We start from the raw sequence: 18360 nt of genomic DNA, 5'->3' as shown, positions 1-18360 counted from the left end.
TAAAGTCCCGACGTCTTGCTAAGGTGGAGGGGGCCAAATCAGAATAGATATGTACCGTAGCAGGAACTCCTGGCAGGGCAGCGACATTCCTGGCAGCCTGTAAAATCATATCTCTCACCTCCGGGTAATGTAGTTTCAAGATGACGTCTCGAGGGAGATCCTGATTTTTGGGTCGTGAGAGCGCTCTGTGGATCCTATCGAATCGCAACATCTCCGGTTCCAGGTGCGGGACCAGCTCGAAGAACAGAGAAGTGATGGTCTTAGTAAGGTCCGTCACCTCCTCCGGCAACCCTCTTATGCGTAGATTAGCACGGCGGGACCTGTTTTCTAAGTCCTCGAGTTTCAGCTCGAGGGCCTGAAGCTGCGATGAGTGATCCTCCAGCTCCTTCTTGTCGGCTTCCACTGCCTCCGCCAAGTCATCCACCCGTGCCTCTGTATCCGCAACTCTCTGCCCCAATTCCTGTAGTTGAGAGGAGAGATCAGTCACGGCCTTGGTAAGTTCGGTGCGGAACATGCGCTGTATATTCTTAAACATGGAGGCAGGCGTCAGGTCCCCAGGGTCCGGAGTCTCCTCCTCTGAGTGCTCCACAGGCGAGCTTGAGCGGGACGCCGCCATCTTGGAACGCGAGCTGGTCCGGAATAAGTCGGGGATAGACTGCGATAAACGCTGAGTCAGGTGATGCTTTTTCTTCTGCTGCGACCGGGGCATATTCCCCAAGGCTTTAGTGGGGTCTCCGGGTCTGAGGAGCCATTTTCCGGCGCTTAGAAAGGCTATTAGGCCACAGTCAGCACGGAGCTCACATCAACGCCGTCCTCCTGCGTGAGCCGCGCGCATGCGCCCCATGAGATACTTCTTTAGGAGAGGGAACAGCATAGGACAAATGCAATGGGAGGACAGGGACTGCTCCCGGGCCATGCCAACTGAGGGTTGTGTCTGAGGAACTCGCCGACTGTTGACTGGGGGTGTCAGATGTCACTTGTGATGATGTGGATGAGCGTGTTAACCAAGCGACGATGGCAGATGGGTTGCTGGGACAGACACGACCGCTGACTGATAAAGGGAGCTCAGGCCTCTCGCTGCGACTCCTGCTGCCACTCGCCCCAAGTCTGCTGCCAACTCTGCCTGTAGTATTTAGGCCTCTGCCACTCCTCTGTGCACGTCCTGACACTTCTCTGCCTGACATACTTATTGTGTTTATGAGGGTATTACAATACACTACACTACTCTTTAAACAGTATTTGTCTAGAACAGCAGCAGGTAATTACTTACGGCTATCCTTTCACAGTATGTAGGCCCTTGACAGCTTAACAGGTACTAAATGGTACAATACTTGGATGTACGTATGCGGTATGCACTGATGAGGGCAGTAATATGCCTAACTATACGCAGAAAAAAATCTGTATTTTTGTAAAACACCAGCCGGTGGATACTATTGTTTGGACTTTGGTAAGAAGCACCTTGACAGCTTAACAGGTACTAAATGGTACAATACTTGGATGTACCTATGCGATATGCACTGATGAGGGCAGTAATATGCCTAACTATACGCAGAAAAAACTTTTTTTTTTTTTTAAAACAGCCGGTGAATAGTATTGTTTGGACTTGCACAGTATGTAGCCCCTTGACAAATTATCATGTACAAAATGGTACAAATGCACTACAGTCCACTGAACAATCACGTATTTCTGAACAGCAGCAGGAGCCAACAGTGCAGCACCACAAAAAAAAAAATCCAGGGATTAAACCCTAAATTGCACTCTGTCACACAATTCTGAGCAGCAGAAGATTTGTGGAGCAAAAAAAATTAACTCAATTGGGCTGAAAAATTTGGAGATAAGATGGTTGATAAAGTTGAGGCAGCTTGGAGATCTGTATGAGGCAGCTGACAGCTATCTGCCCCTCTCTGCTGCAATGCTCAATAGCGTGAATAGGAGGTTTAGCAATCAATGATCATTCTCAGAGTAACAGCACAGCACTCTGCACTCCTGTCTTTCCCTAATGCTGATGTGACTAGCAGTTGCAGTGTAACGCTGTGGCATGAGCTATTCACACACACGCAGTCTCGTCCTCTCTATCTGAGTGCATAGATGAAATGAAGAGAGGCAAGATGGCCGCCGATTATATAGGGGCTGTGACATCACAGGGGTCAGTGAACACTGATAGGCTGCATCTCACATGTGATTCAGGGTCAGCCCACCTACCTTCATTCCCACCGCTGTTTCCCGCCCTCCCATAATCCCCTGCCCCATGTACTCACAAGTGGATCCGCCATCTTAGGTCTCCAATAGCCTGGAATGCTGTAAAATGGAGTTTAATTAAGCAATTTGCGCGATAGAATCGCGGCGATATTCGTATTCGGATTCGCTCATCTCTAATCTGATTGTGAAAGTTCTAAATCGGGTCTTTCTGACCCAATATGAACCAAGCTTCTAGGGAGAGTAGACCCGATTGAATGAGAGGATGAGGAAGGCCTGATGGGTCGAGGAGAATAGAAAGAGATGTCGTAAGAATCCTGGGGAAATCTATCGTCATACTCAGTATGTGAGGAAACCACGTCTGAGATGGCCACCATGGAGTTATTAGAACTAGGGTTGACTGATGAGTTTTGGTTTGAAGTAAAACTCTCGGAATGAGGTTGAATGGAGGGAAGGCATATAGGGTTTCTGATGGCCAAGTTTGAAGAAAGGCATCCGTGCCCAGAGCTTCTGGATCCGGGCGCCAACTGAAAAAGCGATGAATCTGATGATTCAATCATGATTCGAAAAGATCTAGGTACAATGGTCCCCAAAGGGAATCTAAAAGTTGAAAGATTGAACGATCTAACATCCAATCGCTCGAATCGGCAAGATAACGGGAATTCCAATCTGCTACTGCATTGGAAATTCCTGGTAGATATTCTGCTTTGAAAATGATATCTCTCTCTAGACAGAAATGCCAAAAATGTTTTGCAATGTCTTCCAAAATCTTGGATTTTGTACCTCCTAGGCGGTTCACATATTGGACTGCTGAAATATTGTCCATTTTCAGAAGGATGCAACAATGAGATTTGTCCTTCGCAAAACTTTTCAGGGCGAAGGAAGCTGCTACTAACTCTAGGCATTTGATGTGGAGGATTGATTCTTCTGCAGACCATTTGCCTCGTGTGGACAAGGAGCCGCATCTCGTTCCCCAACCTAGAAGGCTCGCATCCGATTCTATGACAAGATCCGGCATGGAGTGAAAGATTGTCTTTCCATGCCAAGCTTGAACATGATCCAGCCACCAGATGAGTTCTTGTTTGGCTTCCGAATTGAATGCAATTTCGTCTGAATAGCCTAGACCATTCCTCAGGTGTAAGGCTTTCAGACGTTGAAGAGCTCTGTAGTGCAGCGGAGCTGGGAAAATGGCCAACTATTCGTGCAATGGCCCGTAAGGAAAAAGGGATTTGTTTAATACAGAGCGAATTTCTCTGCGTATAGTTTTTAGTTTCCTTGAAGGAAGACTTAAAATGTCCAACTGAGTGTTGACCATGAAACCTAGAAATTCTACCTCCCGAGAAGGGATCAGAATGGATTTTTTGTAATTGATTATGAATCCCAGATTGGTGAGAAGAGAAATGGTCCAATGCATGTGGCGGTGAATGAGAGACCAAGAGTCCGCCATGATGAGGATGTCGTCTAGATAAATTATTAGACGGACACCTCTGCTTCGAAGATAGGACACCACTGGTTTGAGTAGCTTTGTGAAGCACCATGGTGCTGAAGAGAGACCAAAGGGAAGGCTTAAGAATTGCCATTTTTTGTCGTCCCATATGAATTGGAGATAATGTTGAGAATTGGGATGTATAGGCACCGTGAGATAGGCATCTTTTTAAGTCGATTTTTATCAACCAATCTCCTTGCCAAAGAAGGTCTCTCAATAAATGGATGTCCTCCATTTTGAAATGTTGGTATTTAACGTATCCGTTTAGATGTCTTAAATTGATTAGAAGGAGGTGACCCCCCATCTTTCTTTTTCACCAAAAACAGGTTGCTGATAAAACCTGGGGTGTGAAAGGTATCTGAGATATGGCATTTTTGGAACATAGTTCCTTGATCTCTAATGTAATTAGGTTTTTGTCTTGATGGGGAAAAATGCATGGGATGAGGATTCTCCCATTGAATTGGAAGAGTATAAAACTCTGATATCCCATTATGTGTTCAATATCCAAGCGTCTGATGTGAGAATAGACCAATTCTGGAAAAAAAAGTGTTAGTCTGCCTCCCAGAGGAAAATTAGTTTCTAGAGGAAGAAATAGACTTACCTGAAGGCCGAGATCTAGGGTATTCTCGTTGACCTCTGGATCTCCACAGATGACCTCTGGGTGGGAAAAATGGGGTGGGTTGTTCGAATGTAGGGTGTTGAGATGCACGGTAATAGGTAAAGGAGCCTCTATAGGATCTACGATCCATGATTTGTCAGCCGGGAAAGCGACTCCTGCCTCTCCCGGCCTTGAGGAAAACCTTGGAATTAAACACTTTCTTCATTGAAGATTGTGCTTTTTCCAATGAAGAAAAAAGATGCACATATTTGTTTAATTCTTTAATAAAAGAATTGCCAAATATAAAGCCTTCTGTAAAAGAAGGGGGTTCATTTTGGGCCAAATTCACCAGTTGAGGGTCAAGCCTCAGATGGATAGACTTTCTACGTTCTGTGTTTATAGATGCATTGGCATTACCTAATAAAAGGGTAGCCCTTTGAGGACAACCTTTCAGAACCTGAACGTTTAAAGGGGTTCCAACAGAAATGGACTCTTCTGTCATGTCCAAAATTTTAGTAATTGGACCCAAAACATCTAAAAGTTTGCCTTGGATTGATCGAAAAGATCGGTCAATTCCTTTCTTAGGATTGGGACCAGATTTGGATAAAAATGTTATCAAACATAAGTCAATATCCGGAGTAGAAAAAAATTTGTGACCTAGGAATGGTCTTGAGTGTTCTGCCCGTAATTTATTTCTGAAGGATTTGTCTAAAGGTTTAGCAATCCAATATTCCAGAAATTTAGCAACTTGTGAACAAGGAAACCATTCACCCGAACGAGGGTGTTGTATGTTTTCCGGATGGGAAAAAAGACTCTCCAGAGCTGTCTAAATGTATAGAGGAAGGATTCTCAGTGGACTTCCAAATCCTCCTCAGAATTGTCCACAAAAATAAAATTGTGGTGTGTGGTTAGAGGAATCCTCTGATGAGGAACTGGAAGTATTAAAGGAGTCTGGTTTCTTCCTAGAGGAAGATTTTCTTGCCCTATTTAAATGTACTTCCTCATCGGCTGAGGGTTTGGGATGCACTCTTTTAGCATCAGTAGACATATGATGAGATTTTTTTTAGTATGCTTTTTAGAAAGTTTTTTTTTTGGGGGGGGGGGGGGGGGGGAGATGAATGAGATTGAATAAAATGTATTTTTTGCTTTGCTTTGCCAGCCTTTTTGAAACCTCTAGCAAGTCTCTCTGTTGAATTTTCAGCAGACCAAAAAACGTCTGAAGGAGTAGAGGGTAATGGTAACTGGTGTTATAGAGGTAGGTTGGACCAGGGCTTGTAAGGTAGACATAGCGGATTGAATGGCGGAACGAACTGACATATCTACCATGTTTTGTAAATGACTATGAGAAGGAAGATTTTTATCACCATTAACAGGTGATTTATTAACATTCTCACGGTCTACAGACACGTTTTAAAGTAAAAAATAAGTATATTATGGAACAGGAAAAATATCTAGATATATATATATATATAAAATAAAATAATGTTAATAATATTTAGGGTATGAAATATAGGTATGACAATAGCTGTAGGGAGAAAATATATCTGAAAAACGGAATACGAAAAATCAACCACTGAAAATATATTGATAAATAGTATTATACAGTATATGAATTAGTAAATCTGAGAATAGGATACAGTGTGTGTGTATATATATATATATATATATATATATATATACACGAAGTATATATCGAGGACGTGGAGAGTCGCCGAACGCGTCTTCTTGCACTGTCAGCTGCGCAACAGATCAGGAGAGCACGAGCCGACAGGAAGAAGAGGACGGCAGGAATCATCTGACAACCAGCTGAAAAACAAAAGCGACACTGCCTCGATCTGAGAAGCGCACAAGATCGGGGCACGGGACAGGAGAACAGAATGAATAAAAAATGCGACACAGAGGAGCCGCGTGGACGCACAAGACAGGTAAAATAACAGGAGAAGGGGAGGGAGGGGTGAGGGGAAAAGACGGTGATACTAAAGAAACAATGTATCACAAGATATATATGCTGTATCACCGATAATAGAAAGGATGGAGTTAATAAATGTAAAAGATGAAAGAAAACAGTGTAAAAAACAGATAATGGGGGAAAAAATATATATAAAAAGTTATATGAATATCCAGAAATATATCCGGAGATTAGGAAGGAATAAAATACATAATAGATTCAAAGAAAATAATAATATAAGATAATATATGAAGAAAATATAAGAGTATATGAATAAATAATAAATATGAATAGAATAAATATGTGTAATTAAACCATATATATATATATATATATATATAGAGAGAGATAGTAATGGAGAGAAAAGTTGTACTTATCTTGTTGCCACTGGCAGCAGCAAGAAAGAGGAAGTTACAGTTAACTGCAGTTCTTCTATGGACTATGCTTCATACTGATTGGAGGACTTTCTATACCTTATTTGCATATATACTTTTTTCTCTTTTTTTGTAATCTGATTGGTTGCTGCTGAAGTAGTAAGAGAAAATGATTTGCATAATAGGAGTCTTTTGTCTTGTTTTAAAATCATAGTGAACCGTAGAGAATCATGATGCTTAAAGGCTGGAAAGGTATGAAAAATCCATAGAACAGCAGATTGGCACAAAGTAATGGGACTGAAACAAAAGAATGGCACAAAGTAATGGGACTGAAACAAAAGAATGGCACAAAGTAATGGGACTGAAACAAAAGAATGGCACAAAGTAATGGGACTGAAACAAAAGAATGGCACAAAGTAATGGGACTGAAACAAAAGAATGGCACAAAGTAATGGGACTGAAATAAAAGAATGGCACAAAGTAATGGGACTGAAACAAAAGAAGGGCACAAAGTAATGGGACTGAAACAAAAGAAGGGCACAAAGTAATGGGACTGAAACAAAAGAATGACACAAAGTAATGGGACTGAAACAAAAGAATGACACAAAGTAATGGGACTGAAACAAAAGAATGACACAAAGTAATGGGACTGAAAGAAAAGAATGGCACAAAGTAATGGGACTGAAAGAAAAGAATGGCACAAAGTAATGGGACTGAAAGAAAAGAATGGCACAAAGTAATGGGACTGAAAGAAAAGAATGGCACAAAGTAATGGGACTGAAACAAAAGAATGGCACAAAGTAATGGGACTGAAACAAAAGAATGGCACAAAGTAATGGGACTAAAACAAAAGAAGGGCACAAAGTAATGGGACTAAAACAAAAGAAGGGCACAAAGTAATGGGACTAAAACAAAAGAAGGGCACAAAGTAATGGGACTAAAACAAAAGAATGGCACAAAGTAATGGGACTGAAACAAAAGAATGGCACAAAGTAATGGGGCTGAAAGAAAGGACAGGGTATTGTGCAAGAATAATCTATATTAAAAAATGATGCATGTGTAAAGAATATGCTGGTAAGTACCTAATGAAGGTGAAGATACATATGAAGTGCAATAATGCAACCAATATATATATATATATATAGCATTAATATGTACATCAGTAAACATTATTATTATTATTAAGTGGTGAGTAGTGACATCCGGACATTGATTTTGATTGTGAAAGCTTGAAGTCTTTTCGGACTTGTTGCGCCGCACCTTGCACCATTGAGTACAATCCTGAGCAGGAACGCTGCTTACAATATAGAAGGGGCTTCCCTTGGCTCTACATCTACTCCTGCATACACCAGAGGACTTTGCTTCCTTCCTTGTTCTTCCATCACTAATGGGCAGCCTTTAATATGCTCCTGGACAACATTCAGAGGATCTCAGCATTTTCCCGCCCATCACCACAGCACAGCGCCAACAGAGGCAGCAGAATCACCCAACTGGACTCTGCTCTGAAGCCTTGTTGTATCCGTCCCTATGGGCACCTTCTCTGACGGTGTTCAGTGAACTTCCTACTTCCTACCTGACTGATTCTAATGTGTTTCCTTTATCCTCCCGTTCCTTTAGCTTTATATTTCTCTATCGGCTCCATTGGGGGACACAGACCATGGGTACATGCTGTTGTCTCTAGGAGACTTGACACTATGGCAACAGAAAAGTTGGCTCCTCCCAGCAGGATATACCCACCCACAGGCACCTGAGGTGATCCGTTTTATCTTAGTGTCTGCATGAGGCAGACGCTGGTTTGGGTTCTCCTCAGATCAGGTCAAACATTTATTTTTTCAAGTTTAGGGACGTTTAGAATTTTATCTCCCTTTGTTTTCAGATGGGAACTCTGGAACATAGCGTTCACTGTTTCCCCATTTGCGATTGAGGGGGCACAGGCATCGTGCATGTACTGTCAACCCCCTCTCGCCATCGGTCAGCGTCTGGGGTTGTACCTCATGGGTCCGGGTCCCCCTACCTCCCTGCTCGCCTTGCTGTTACAGCCTGGCATGATGCAGGTGACAAGAGCTGAAGACTTCATGAGGTAAGTTCTTCTGACTGAGGGGAGTATTTTTCCCTCCCTTTTCTATCAGGTTAGGGGACTTTCAGCCTCTGGAGACCCCCAGTTTTTGGCCCACTCTTTATTTTCACCTGGGCAACTCTTTTCACAGAGGGCATGTTCAGGAGGGACTAGGGAGCCCTCCCTTAACTTCAGGTGTTTAGGGGATATATGGCAGTGGTGTGGCACATATGGCAGAGGTGTGGACTGTATTCAGGCGCTGGCGTTTTCTCCCCAGCTCCCCTCCCTTAGCAGCCACTGCTCCCCCTGACACCCCTGGTGTTTCTACTCAGGATGCTCCTCCAGACCCTGTGGGCTCGGCGATCCCTCCAGTCTGGGTATCCTCCCTCTCCCAGTCTGTTTCCGACTTGGCTCAGGTCTCCCATTCTGTGGTGATTGCCTTAGAGAGGTCTTCCCTAAGCCGACCCTCCAGAGAGACCCGCTCTCCACCTCCCTATACTAACCGCTCTCGCAAGCGTAATAGGGGTATATCATCTGACTCTTCTCCTGAGTCTTCTAGAAGACACAGGCACTCCCCTCACAGGCATCGCCCCTCTGCTCCAGTCTGCCACAAGCGTCACTCCCCTAGAGAACGCTCCCCTGGTCGCCACTCTGGCTCCCCAGAACCACATACCAGGTCGGTATCTCCCTCTTCCAGGGCTGCCTTTACCTGTTCCCACTCACCTGTAGAACTTGTAGATGAGGCTTCTGATTCGGCCTCTGACTCAGATCTGTCTGACATGGTGGACTCATTGGTTTCGGCCATAAAGGACACCTTCCACGTAGAGGACCCAGGAACTTCGGACGTAGCTCCAGAAGTTTCCTTTCATCGTGCCCTACCGGCAACCAAGGTTTTCAGCTCTTATGCTGAATTTGACGCCTTGCTGGAGTCCGCCTGGAGGCATCCTGACAAGAAGTTTCAGGAAACAAAGAAGGTTCAAGCGCAATATCCCTTCACCAAGGACCTTATTGCTCGGTGGACTTCCTCCCCAAATGTGGATCCACCGGTCTCCCGCCTCTCTCTAAGGCGACTACCCTGCCTGATGCGGCTGCCTTCAAGGATCCAGCGGACAAGAAGATGGAGACCTTGTCAAAATTTGCCATCGAAGCAGCAGGTTCCTCACTACTTCCTGCCTTCGCTTCTGCCTGGGTGTCAAAAGCCCTCTCAGTCTGGTCTTCCCAACTCTGCCAGGGTATTCTTTCAGGAGGAATTATCTGACCTAGCTCTCCAATGCTCCAAGGCTGGAGATTTTCTGTGTTCTGCTTCCATGCAGTCGGCCCGGTGTGCTGCCTTTGCCACAGGCAACCTGGTGACCCTCCGTTGCTCCATGTGGCTTAAAACCTGGGATGCGGACGCTGCCTCCAAGAAGTCTCGAACTGACCTTCCCTTTGCTGGTTCTCTGCTTTTTGGCAAGCGCCTAGATGAGATTAACTCAGAGGCGACGGGCAGAAAGAGTTCCTTATTGCCTCAGAATAAGGCTTGCTTTACTTCCCGTCGGAAGTCCTCCTCTTTCCGGTCCTTTCGGACTTTTGATCCCAATAAAGTGTCCAGGCAGGCACCTTCGCGGGACAAGAAGGCTCCCTCCTTCCAGACCCATCCTTACTGGACATCGGGTAACCTTTCCTGCCGTTTTGCAGCCACATCAGGCACCCGCAAACCTACCTCTGCCCGAAGGGACGCCCCCACCCGCGGATGTTTCTCGGGTGGGAGGTCGTCTCTTACTCTTCTGAGATGTCTGGACCACGCACGTTCAGGACTCCTGGCTCAGGGACGTGGTAGCCAACAGGTACAAGATTGAATTTGCCTTCTCCCTTCCTAGGGATCGCTTTTTTCTTTCCCGGGCCCCCTAGTCCCCCTTGCTAGCAAAAGAATTTCAGGGCGCACTCCAGTCCCTTCTCATCCAGGGAGTATTATTCCCGTTCCTCCCAGGGAATGTTTTCGAGGTTTTTACGCCAGCCTCTTCATGGTCCCCAAGAAAGGCGGTTCTGTACGCCCAATCTTGGATCTCAAGCGTCTCAATCAGCATCTTCTACTCCGCCATTTCCAAATGGAGTCTCTCCGTTCGGTAGTGACATCCATGGATCAAGGGGAGTTTCTTTCCTCGGTGGACATCAAGGATGCCTACCTCCACATTCCAATATTCCCAGGTCATCAGTGGTACCTCCGCTTTGCTGTCCCGGAAGGCCATTTTCAGTTTGTAGCTCTCCCCTTCTGTCTGGCCACTGCTCCGTGGGTCTTTACCAAGGTCCTGGCGCCTGTGATAGCCCTTTTAGGGGCAAAGGGTGTCTAAGTGATCCCTTACTTGGACGACCTCCTGATCAAGGCTCCAACCAGGGCCCAGAATCTGGAGAGTCTTGGCCTCACCCTCCAGGCCTTGTCTCATTTCGGTTGCATGGTCAATCAAGACAAGTCCAACCTCTCTCCTTCCCAGTCACTGGTGTTCCTAGGGCTCCAGTTAAACACGGCCGCGGCCCGCATTCAACTCCCGCCGGACAAGCGGCTAACTCACTCTTGTCAGGAGTCCGATTGCTTCAGAACCCTGCCCCAGTTTCCTTTCGCTTTTGCATGGAAGTCCTGGGTCAGATGGTGGCGGCCATGGAAGCCGTGCCCTTTGCCCAGTTTAATTACCGTCCTCTTCAACTGGCGATTCTCTCCCGGTGGGACAGGTCTCCACTGTCTCTCGACCGCAAAATCGTTCTCTCTCAACAGTCTCATCAGTCCCTTCTATGGTGGCTTAGCTCCCCCCTGCTTCTTCAGGGGTGCTCCTTCATGCCCCTCCACTGGCAAGTTGTCACGACGGATGTCAGTCTGTTGGGCTGGGGATGTGTTTTCAGGGACCGGACGGTTCAGGGTTTTTGGTCCCCCCTGAGAAGCCCTTCTCGCCATCAGCATATTGGAACTGAGGGCAATCTATCTTTGCCTGCTTCATTGGGAGCTCCTTCTTCAGGACCGCCTGGTTCGTATCCAGTCGGAAAACTCAACTGCTGTGGCGTACATCAATTGCCAGGGCAGCACTCTCAGCTCAACGGCGTTGGCCGAGGTAACCAAAACTCTCCTCTGGGCGGAACTCAGGGTTCCGGCCATCTCAGAAAACCATCTGAGAAAACCAATTTGGCTAACTAAAAGAGTTAAGGAAGCAATAAACAATCAGAGAAGAGCATTCAGATTACTAAAACAAGAAGGTAGAGAGGAATAAAGTTTGTAAAAAAAGAAATAAAACTAGCAAAAATTGCAACAGAGAGAATGATTGCCGTAAAAAGAACCCCATATTCTTCACCTACATAGATAATAAATAATTTAAAACTGAAAATGTTGGCCTTTAAAAAGTACCTGTCACCAAATAAACTTTACTAAACTAACTCAGGCTATGTTTCCTAACTACTCCCAACACTCCTCCCACCCTTAAAAAAAAAAAAAATTCAGAGCATTAAAAAGCTGTGTATCATACCTTTTTATTCTTGCTCACATAGTGCAATATCCCAGCAGGAGATTGTGGGCATTTCCCCCAGGCATGACATCACTGAAGCCTGCTGGGGGAGCATTTCCGCCCTCACATGGTTGCAGTGCTGTGATGAATAGAAGACCTGAGACTCTGTGCAGCTTTCAGTGAGGCTCTGTGCAGCTTTCAGTGAGGCTCTGTGCAGCAGTGGCAGTTTTTTTCTTACATTTTAAACATATTTATGTTGATAATTTTAAAAGCAAGTGAATGGAAAAGTGTCTGTTAATTACACAAGGAACACTATATTAAAAGTTTTATTTGGTGACCAGTTCTCTTTAAGAAATAATATGGGGTTAATGGTGGAGGAGGATGAGGAAAAGGCCAATCTACTAAATGCCTTCTTCTCTTCTGTGTTTACACAGGAAGATCCAATGACAGATAACAGGGAAGGGATAATGTACATTCTCCTGCAAATCTCGCCTGTTTAACCCAACAAGAAGTACTGTGCTGCCTTAGTAACATAAAAACACACAAATCATGGGGCCCAGATGGAATCTATCCCAGTGTTTTGCAGGGATTAAAGGACAAATCTCATGATCAAAAGCTTATCCCCTAATAAGTTTTCGATCGCAGGGGGGGGGGGGTCATGCAGAGTGCTGGGGTCCCCCTGTTTGGAGCCCTGGTGCGCTACAGTTATGACCCCTCCCCGAAGCGAAGGCCACTACACCCTCCTACACCCTCTCCATATAGCGCTTTGGGAGAGCCGGGGTGAGGTGTGTATGATTGATCGGTCAGACACAAAAGGTTAGTACGTAAAATGAGGAGCTGGGTTTGGGGGGAGGATATTTGTAAATGGGTTATAACTGTTCAGTGACAGGAATAATGGTCACCCACGATTTTACCCCTGATTTAAAATCGTGCAAATTCGGATGCGGATCAAAACTGATGCAGGTATTGGATGTGATTACTGAACGGAAGTCAATGGATACAACTTGGCATGCAGAGTTATACGATTTAAAGGTAAAAAATCGTGAAAAAAGGTAAGATGGTAAAATCGTGATGTGAATGCACCCTTACAAGTGGGGACCACAAGGGTCAGTACTGGGGCCGCTTCTCTTCAATATGATTATTACTGACCTTTTAGAGGGATTACAGAAGAGAATTTCTTTATTTTAACACTAAACTGTGTTAGGTGATCACAGAGGGGGATGATGTAATATTACAGAGGGATCTGGTGAAGCTGGAGGCTTAGGCACAGACATGGCTTAGGCACAGGCGCTTTCATTTTTTCCTTCATCACCTTCTAAAAATCATAACGCGAAAACAGTCTGCTCCTGTATCTCAGCCGGGCCCGGCCCGGCCCGTACCGTATGCATTTTAATGAGCCGTCTGGCATATTTTTGCCCCCTATCTGGTTTACTGACTGGACCTAAAACTGTGGTATGCCAGAAAACTGGATAGGGGGCAAAAATTTGCCGGTTGGCTCATTAAAATGCATTAGATACGGGTCGGGGCCGGCTGGGATACGGTAATGCCCGGTTTTCGAGCACCTGTATATAAGGACATGACCTGGAGTATTGTGTACAGCACAGAGCACCTGTATATAAGGACATGACCCGGAGTATTGTGTACAGCACAGAGCACCTGTATATAAGGACATGACCCGGAGTATTGTGTACAGCACAGAGCGCCTTTATAGAAGAAGGACATGACCTGGAGTATTGTGTACAGCACAGAATGCCTGTATATAAGGACATGACCCGGAGTATTGTGTACAGCAAAGAGCACCTGTATATAAGAAGTGGACAGTACAGAGATCTTTCTTGGGACATTTTTTTTTTTTTTTTATACTTAGGCCGGTAACCATCATCACAGACAGATTCTTTACTGTTAGAGCAGTGACACTATGGAACTCTCTCCACATGATGTAGTGATGGAGGATTCTTTACAGTAAAAGGAGTGAGACTATCTAGCTCTCTCCACATGATGTTGTGTCTGACTCAATAAACAAGTTTAAGGGGGGGGGGGGGCTGGATGTTTTTCTGGATAAATATAACATTACAGGTTATGGATACTAGATTTATGTGGATAGAACGTTAGTCCAGGGATTTATTCTGGTGCCGTTTGAGTCCGGAAGGAATTTTTCTTCTCATGGGGCAATTGGCATCAGCCTTACAAGCTTACAAGCTATGTTATTAAATTTTAATTTTCTGTGTCCAAAAACTGTATAATTAATTGAATGTGTTTTTTCTTCCAAATAAACTTTATTTTAAAACAAAAGACTTCAAATGTTTTTATCCCAACAGGAAATCCCAGTAAGAATTCTGAGGTAAACGTCATGTTATTTGTGAGTGATAAAGAAGAAGATGGAGAGATCATGGAGCGCTACTCGGGAGAAGATGGAGAGATCATGGAGCGCTACTCTGGAGAAGATGGAGAGATCATGGAGCGCTACTCTGGAGAAGATGGAGAGATCATGGAGCGCTTCTCTGGAGAAGATGGAGAGATCATGGAGCGCTCCTCAATAGAAGACCTCCTTACCCCTAATGTCCATCCAGATCTATCCTATAATAATCCCCCTGATCATGGGGAACCTTCTCCTCACCACTCACACATTGCAACCACAAGTAGAGGGCAGAAATGGGTAAAAATTATTCAACATGATGAACATGGAAAAAAATTGTCAAAAATATTACATCTTACACACACAGGAAATGACATAGGAGAGAAGCCGTATTCATGTTCAGAATGTGGGAAATGCTTTATATATAAATCATATCTTGTTAGACATGAGAGAAGCCACACAGGAGAAAAGCCGTATTCATGTTCAGAATGTGGGAAATGCTTTCCACATAAATCTAATCTTGTTAAACATGAAAGAATTCACACAGGAGAGAAACCATATTCGTGTTCAGAATGTGGAAAATGCTTCATTAATAAATCACAGCTTGTTATACATGAAAGTAGTCACACGGGAGTGAAGCTTTATTCATGTTCAGAATGTGGGAAATGTTTTAAGTATAAATCATGTCTTGTTACACATGAGAGAAGTCATACAGGAGAGAAGCCATATTCATGTTTAGACTGTGGGAAATGTTTCTCAGATAAACCAAGTCTTGTTAGACATGAAAGAATTCATAAAGGAGAGAAGCCATATTCATGTTCCGAATGTGGCAAATGCTTTACACAAAAATCTAATCTTGTGTTACATGAAAGAATTCACACAGGAGAGAAGCCATACCTATGTCCAGAATGTGGCAAATGCTTTATAAATAAATCACATCTTGTTATACATTTAAGAATTCATGCAGGAGAGAAGCCATATTCATGTTTAGAATGTGGGAAATGTTTTACAGATAAACCAAGTCTTGTTAGACATGAGAGAAGTCACACAGGAGAAAAACCCTATTCATGTCCAGAATGTGGAAAATGTTTTGTAAATAAATCACAACTTGTTAAACATGAGAGAATTCACACTGGAGAGAAACCATATACATGTTCAGAATGTGGGAAATGTTTTATAGATAAACAAAGTCTTGTTAGACATGAGAGAATCCACACAGGAGTGAAGCCATATTCGTGTTCAGAATGTGACAAATGCTTTACAAATAAATCGCAGCTTCTTACACATAATAGGATTCACACAGGAGAGAAGCCATATTCATGTTCAGAATGTGGGAAATGTTTCATTACTAAGGTCAAACTAAGGAATCACGAGAGAAGTCATACAGGGGAAAAGCCACTTTGATGTTCAATATACTGAGATTGTTTTGCAAGAAAGTCAGGTAACTCTTTAGAGAATTCACATAAAGAAACACTGGCCCACAAGGACTATACCTGCATTTTGGCATCATATGTGCTGAAATAATGGTGCAGTAAATTAAATAGTGACCCTTATTATCATGAGCATGCCGGAAAGCCACAAGCGACACTTTTTATTTTCACACAAGGGACGAGGCAATGATCTGTCGGTGTTTGAGTCAGATTTAATGATAACCCTTAAACCCTCAGATATTGGCTAAACCTGTTGATGTACATGAAATTGTCCTATGTTGCCAGTCATGTGACCTACTTAATGTTACAGATAAACTTTGACTACAGAGCAACCACTGGGCATGTATTTTAAATTTGTTGGCAATAAAGATGTATGAATGTTTTTTCTAATTTTATTTTATTTTTGTAAAATTGTGAACAATGGCTCAAAAGGATTTACGTTGCAAATTTGTGTTTCCTGTCACTAATTTTAAAGGCTTATTATAACTTAAGATTTATAAAATACGCTCATAAAAAAGGATTAAACATTAAAAATGATCAAAGTTTTGCTTCTCTGCCTTTTGGCTAAAATCAAGTGTGATCCGATCAGCTTAATATCTGATCCGTCCCCTATCTTGGGATCTATATTGGCTTCTTGAGATCGGGGAAGATTTCAATGCTTCTGTCGCCCCCTTTGCATTGACCCGATATGGTACAGTGCACTACCCAAAATTAACAAAAAATAAAATGAAATTCTGACCTGATGAATTGAAGACAAATATATTCAATATAATTCACACCTCAGCCGATTAATTCTCAGACATTAATGAGGCGCTGTCATTATGAAAGATAAGATGACCTTTTTCAATTACTAGATCACCATTGCTCCACTACAGTTTTCAGATGTTCCTAAACTACAACTCACATGATGGGAATTGTAGTTTTGCAACAGCTGGGGGTACAATCTTTGTAAAACTCTGTTTTAGAGCTGTGTATTCTCCAGCTGTGTGCCTCCAGCTCTTGCAAAACTACAGACGAAAGGATGTGTGGACATGCTGGGAGTTGTAGTTTTGCAACAGCTAAAGGCAACACTTCCCTAACACAGTGCTTTACAAACACTGCAGCTCCAGCTCTTGCAAAACTACAACTCCCAGCATGCTTGAACAGCCAAAGCTTTCTCTAACTCCTGAATTAGAAAGAAGCTGATCAGACATTCAGGAGTCTGTGAAAGCAAAATGACCCTCAGTGAGCGCCGTGGTGATTAGCATCCAGCTTTACTACCGTGTTTCTCCAAAAATAGGACCGGGTCTTATATTAATTTTAGTCACAAAAAACACTATGGCTTATTTTTGCGGTAAGGGCTTATTTATTTACGGTATATACATTGAACAACATACATTGGCCCCCAACGACCCCCCCCCCCTTCCGGTTTATCAGCCCAGCGCTGCACCCCACATCGGGGGACTAATCGTACCGTATGTCACCCGCGAGCTGCTTCTCCCCCCCCCCCCCCCTGCCAAATAATCATCAGCCTCTGCGCTGTACTTTGTATTCCTGTGCCCGGGCTGCAAATATTAAAAAACAAACTTTAACCCCTTAACGACGGACGTATATGTACGTCCTCCGCCGGCTCCCGCAATATGCCGATGGGTCACGCGGTGTCATATCGGGCCGGTCCCGACGCTAATACAGGACATCACCGATCACGGTGATGCCCTGTATTAACCCTTCAGACGCAGCGATCAAAGCTGACCGCCGCGTCTGAAATGAAAGTGAAAGTAACCCGGCTGCTCAGTCGGGCTGTTTGGGACCGCCGCGGTGAAATCGCAGTGTCCCGTACAGCTTACAGGACACCGGGAGGGACCTTACCTGCCTCCTCTGTGTCCGATCCGTGAATGACTGCTCCGTGCCCGAGATCCAGGCAGGAGCAGTCAAGTGCCGATAACACTGATCACAGGCGTGTTAATACACGCCAGTGATCAGCATGAGAGATCAGTGTGTGCAGTGTTATAGGTCCCTATGGGATAACAATGATCAGTATAAGAGATCAGTGTGTGCAGTGTTATACTGATCATTATTATCCCATAGGAGACTATAACACTGCACACACTGATCTCTTATACTGATCATTGTTATCCCATAGGGACCTATAACACTGCACACACTGATCTCTTATACTGATCATTGTTATCCCATAGGGACCTATTACACTGCACACACTGATCTCTTATACTTATCATTATTATCCCATAGGAGACTATAAGAGATCAGTGTGTGCAGTGTAATAGGTCCCTATGGGATAACAATGATCAGTGTGTGCAGTGTTATAGGTCCCTATGGGATAATAATGATCAGTATAAGAGATCAGTGTGTGCAGTGTTATAGTCTCCTATGGGATAACAATGATCAGTATAAGAGATCAGTGTGTGCAGTGTTATAGGTCCCTATGGGATAATAATTATCAGTATAA

The 18360-nt window shown here is 44.0% G+C and overlaps 1 protein-coding gene and 1 pseudogene across 1 annotated transcript in view; both read left to right on the top strand.

The window, feature by feature from the left end:
• The window catches only part of LOC130324900 (oocyte zinc finger protein XlCOF22-like), a 60359-nt gene extending 44058 nt beyond the window's left edge, over positions 1–16301 (top strand). The window contains exon 7 of the mRNA XM_056553282.1: positions 14444–16301. Coding sequence (XP_056409257.1) covers positions 14444–15885 — 1442 coding nt within the window. The 3' untranslated portion in view covers positions 15886–16301. The remainder of the gene's footprint in view (positions 1–14443) is intronic.
• Positions 16302–16455: 154 nt separating this feature from the next.
• On the top strand, positions 16456–16618 carry LOC130324901 (U2 spliceosomal RNA; annotated as a pseudogene).
• Positions 16619–18360: the final 1742 nt, after the last annotated feature.

The sequence above is a fragment of the Hyla sarda genome, unplaced genomic scaffold (assembly GCF_029499605.1).
Source record: "Hyla sarda isolate aHylSar1 unplaced genomic scaffold, aHylSar1.hap1 scaffold_268, whole genome shotgun sequence".
Taxonomy (NCBI): Eukaryota; Metazoa; Chordata; class Amphibia; order Anura; family Hylidae; genus Hyla; species Hyla sarda.
Note: the sequence above shows the minus strand (reverse complement) of the source record. Positions and strands in the feature narration are given on the sequence as shown.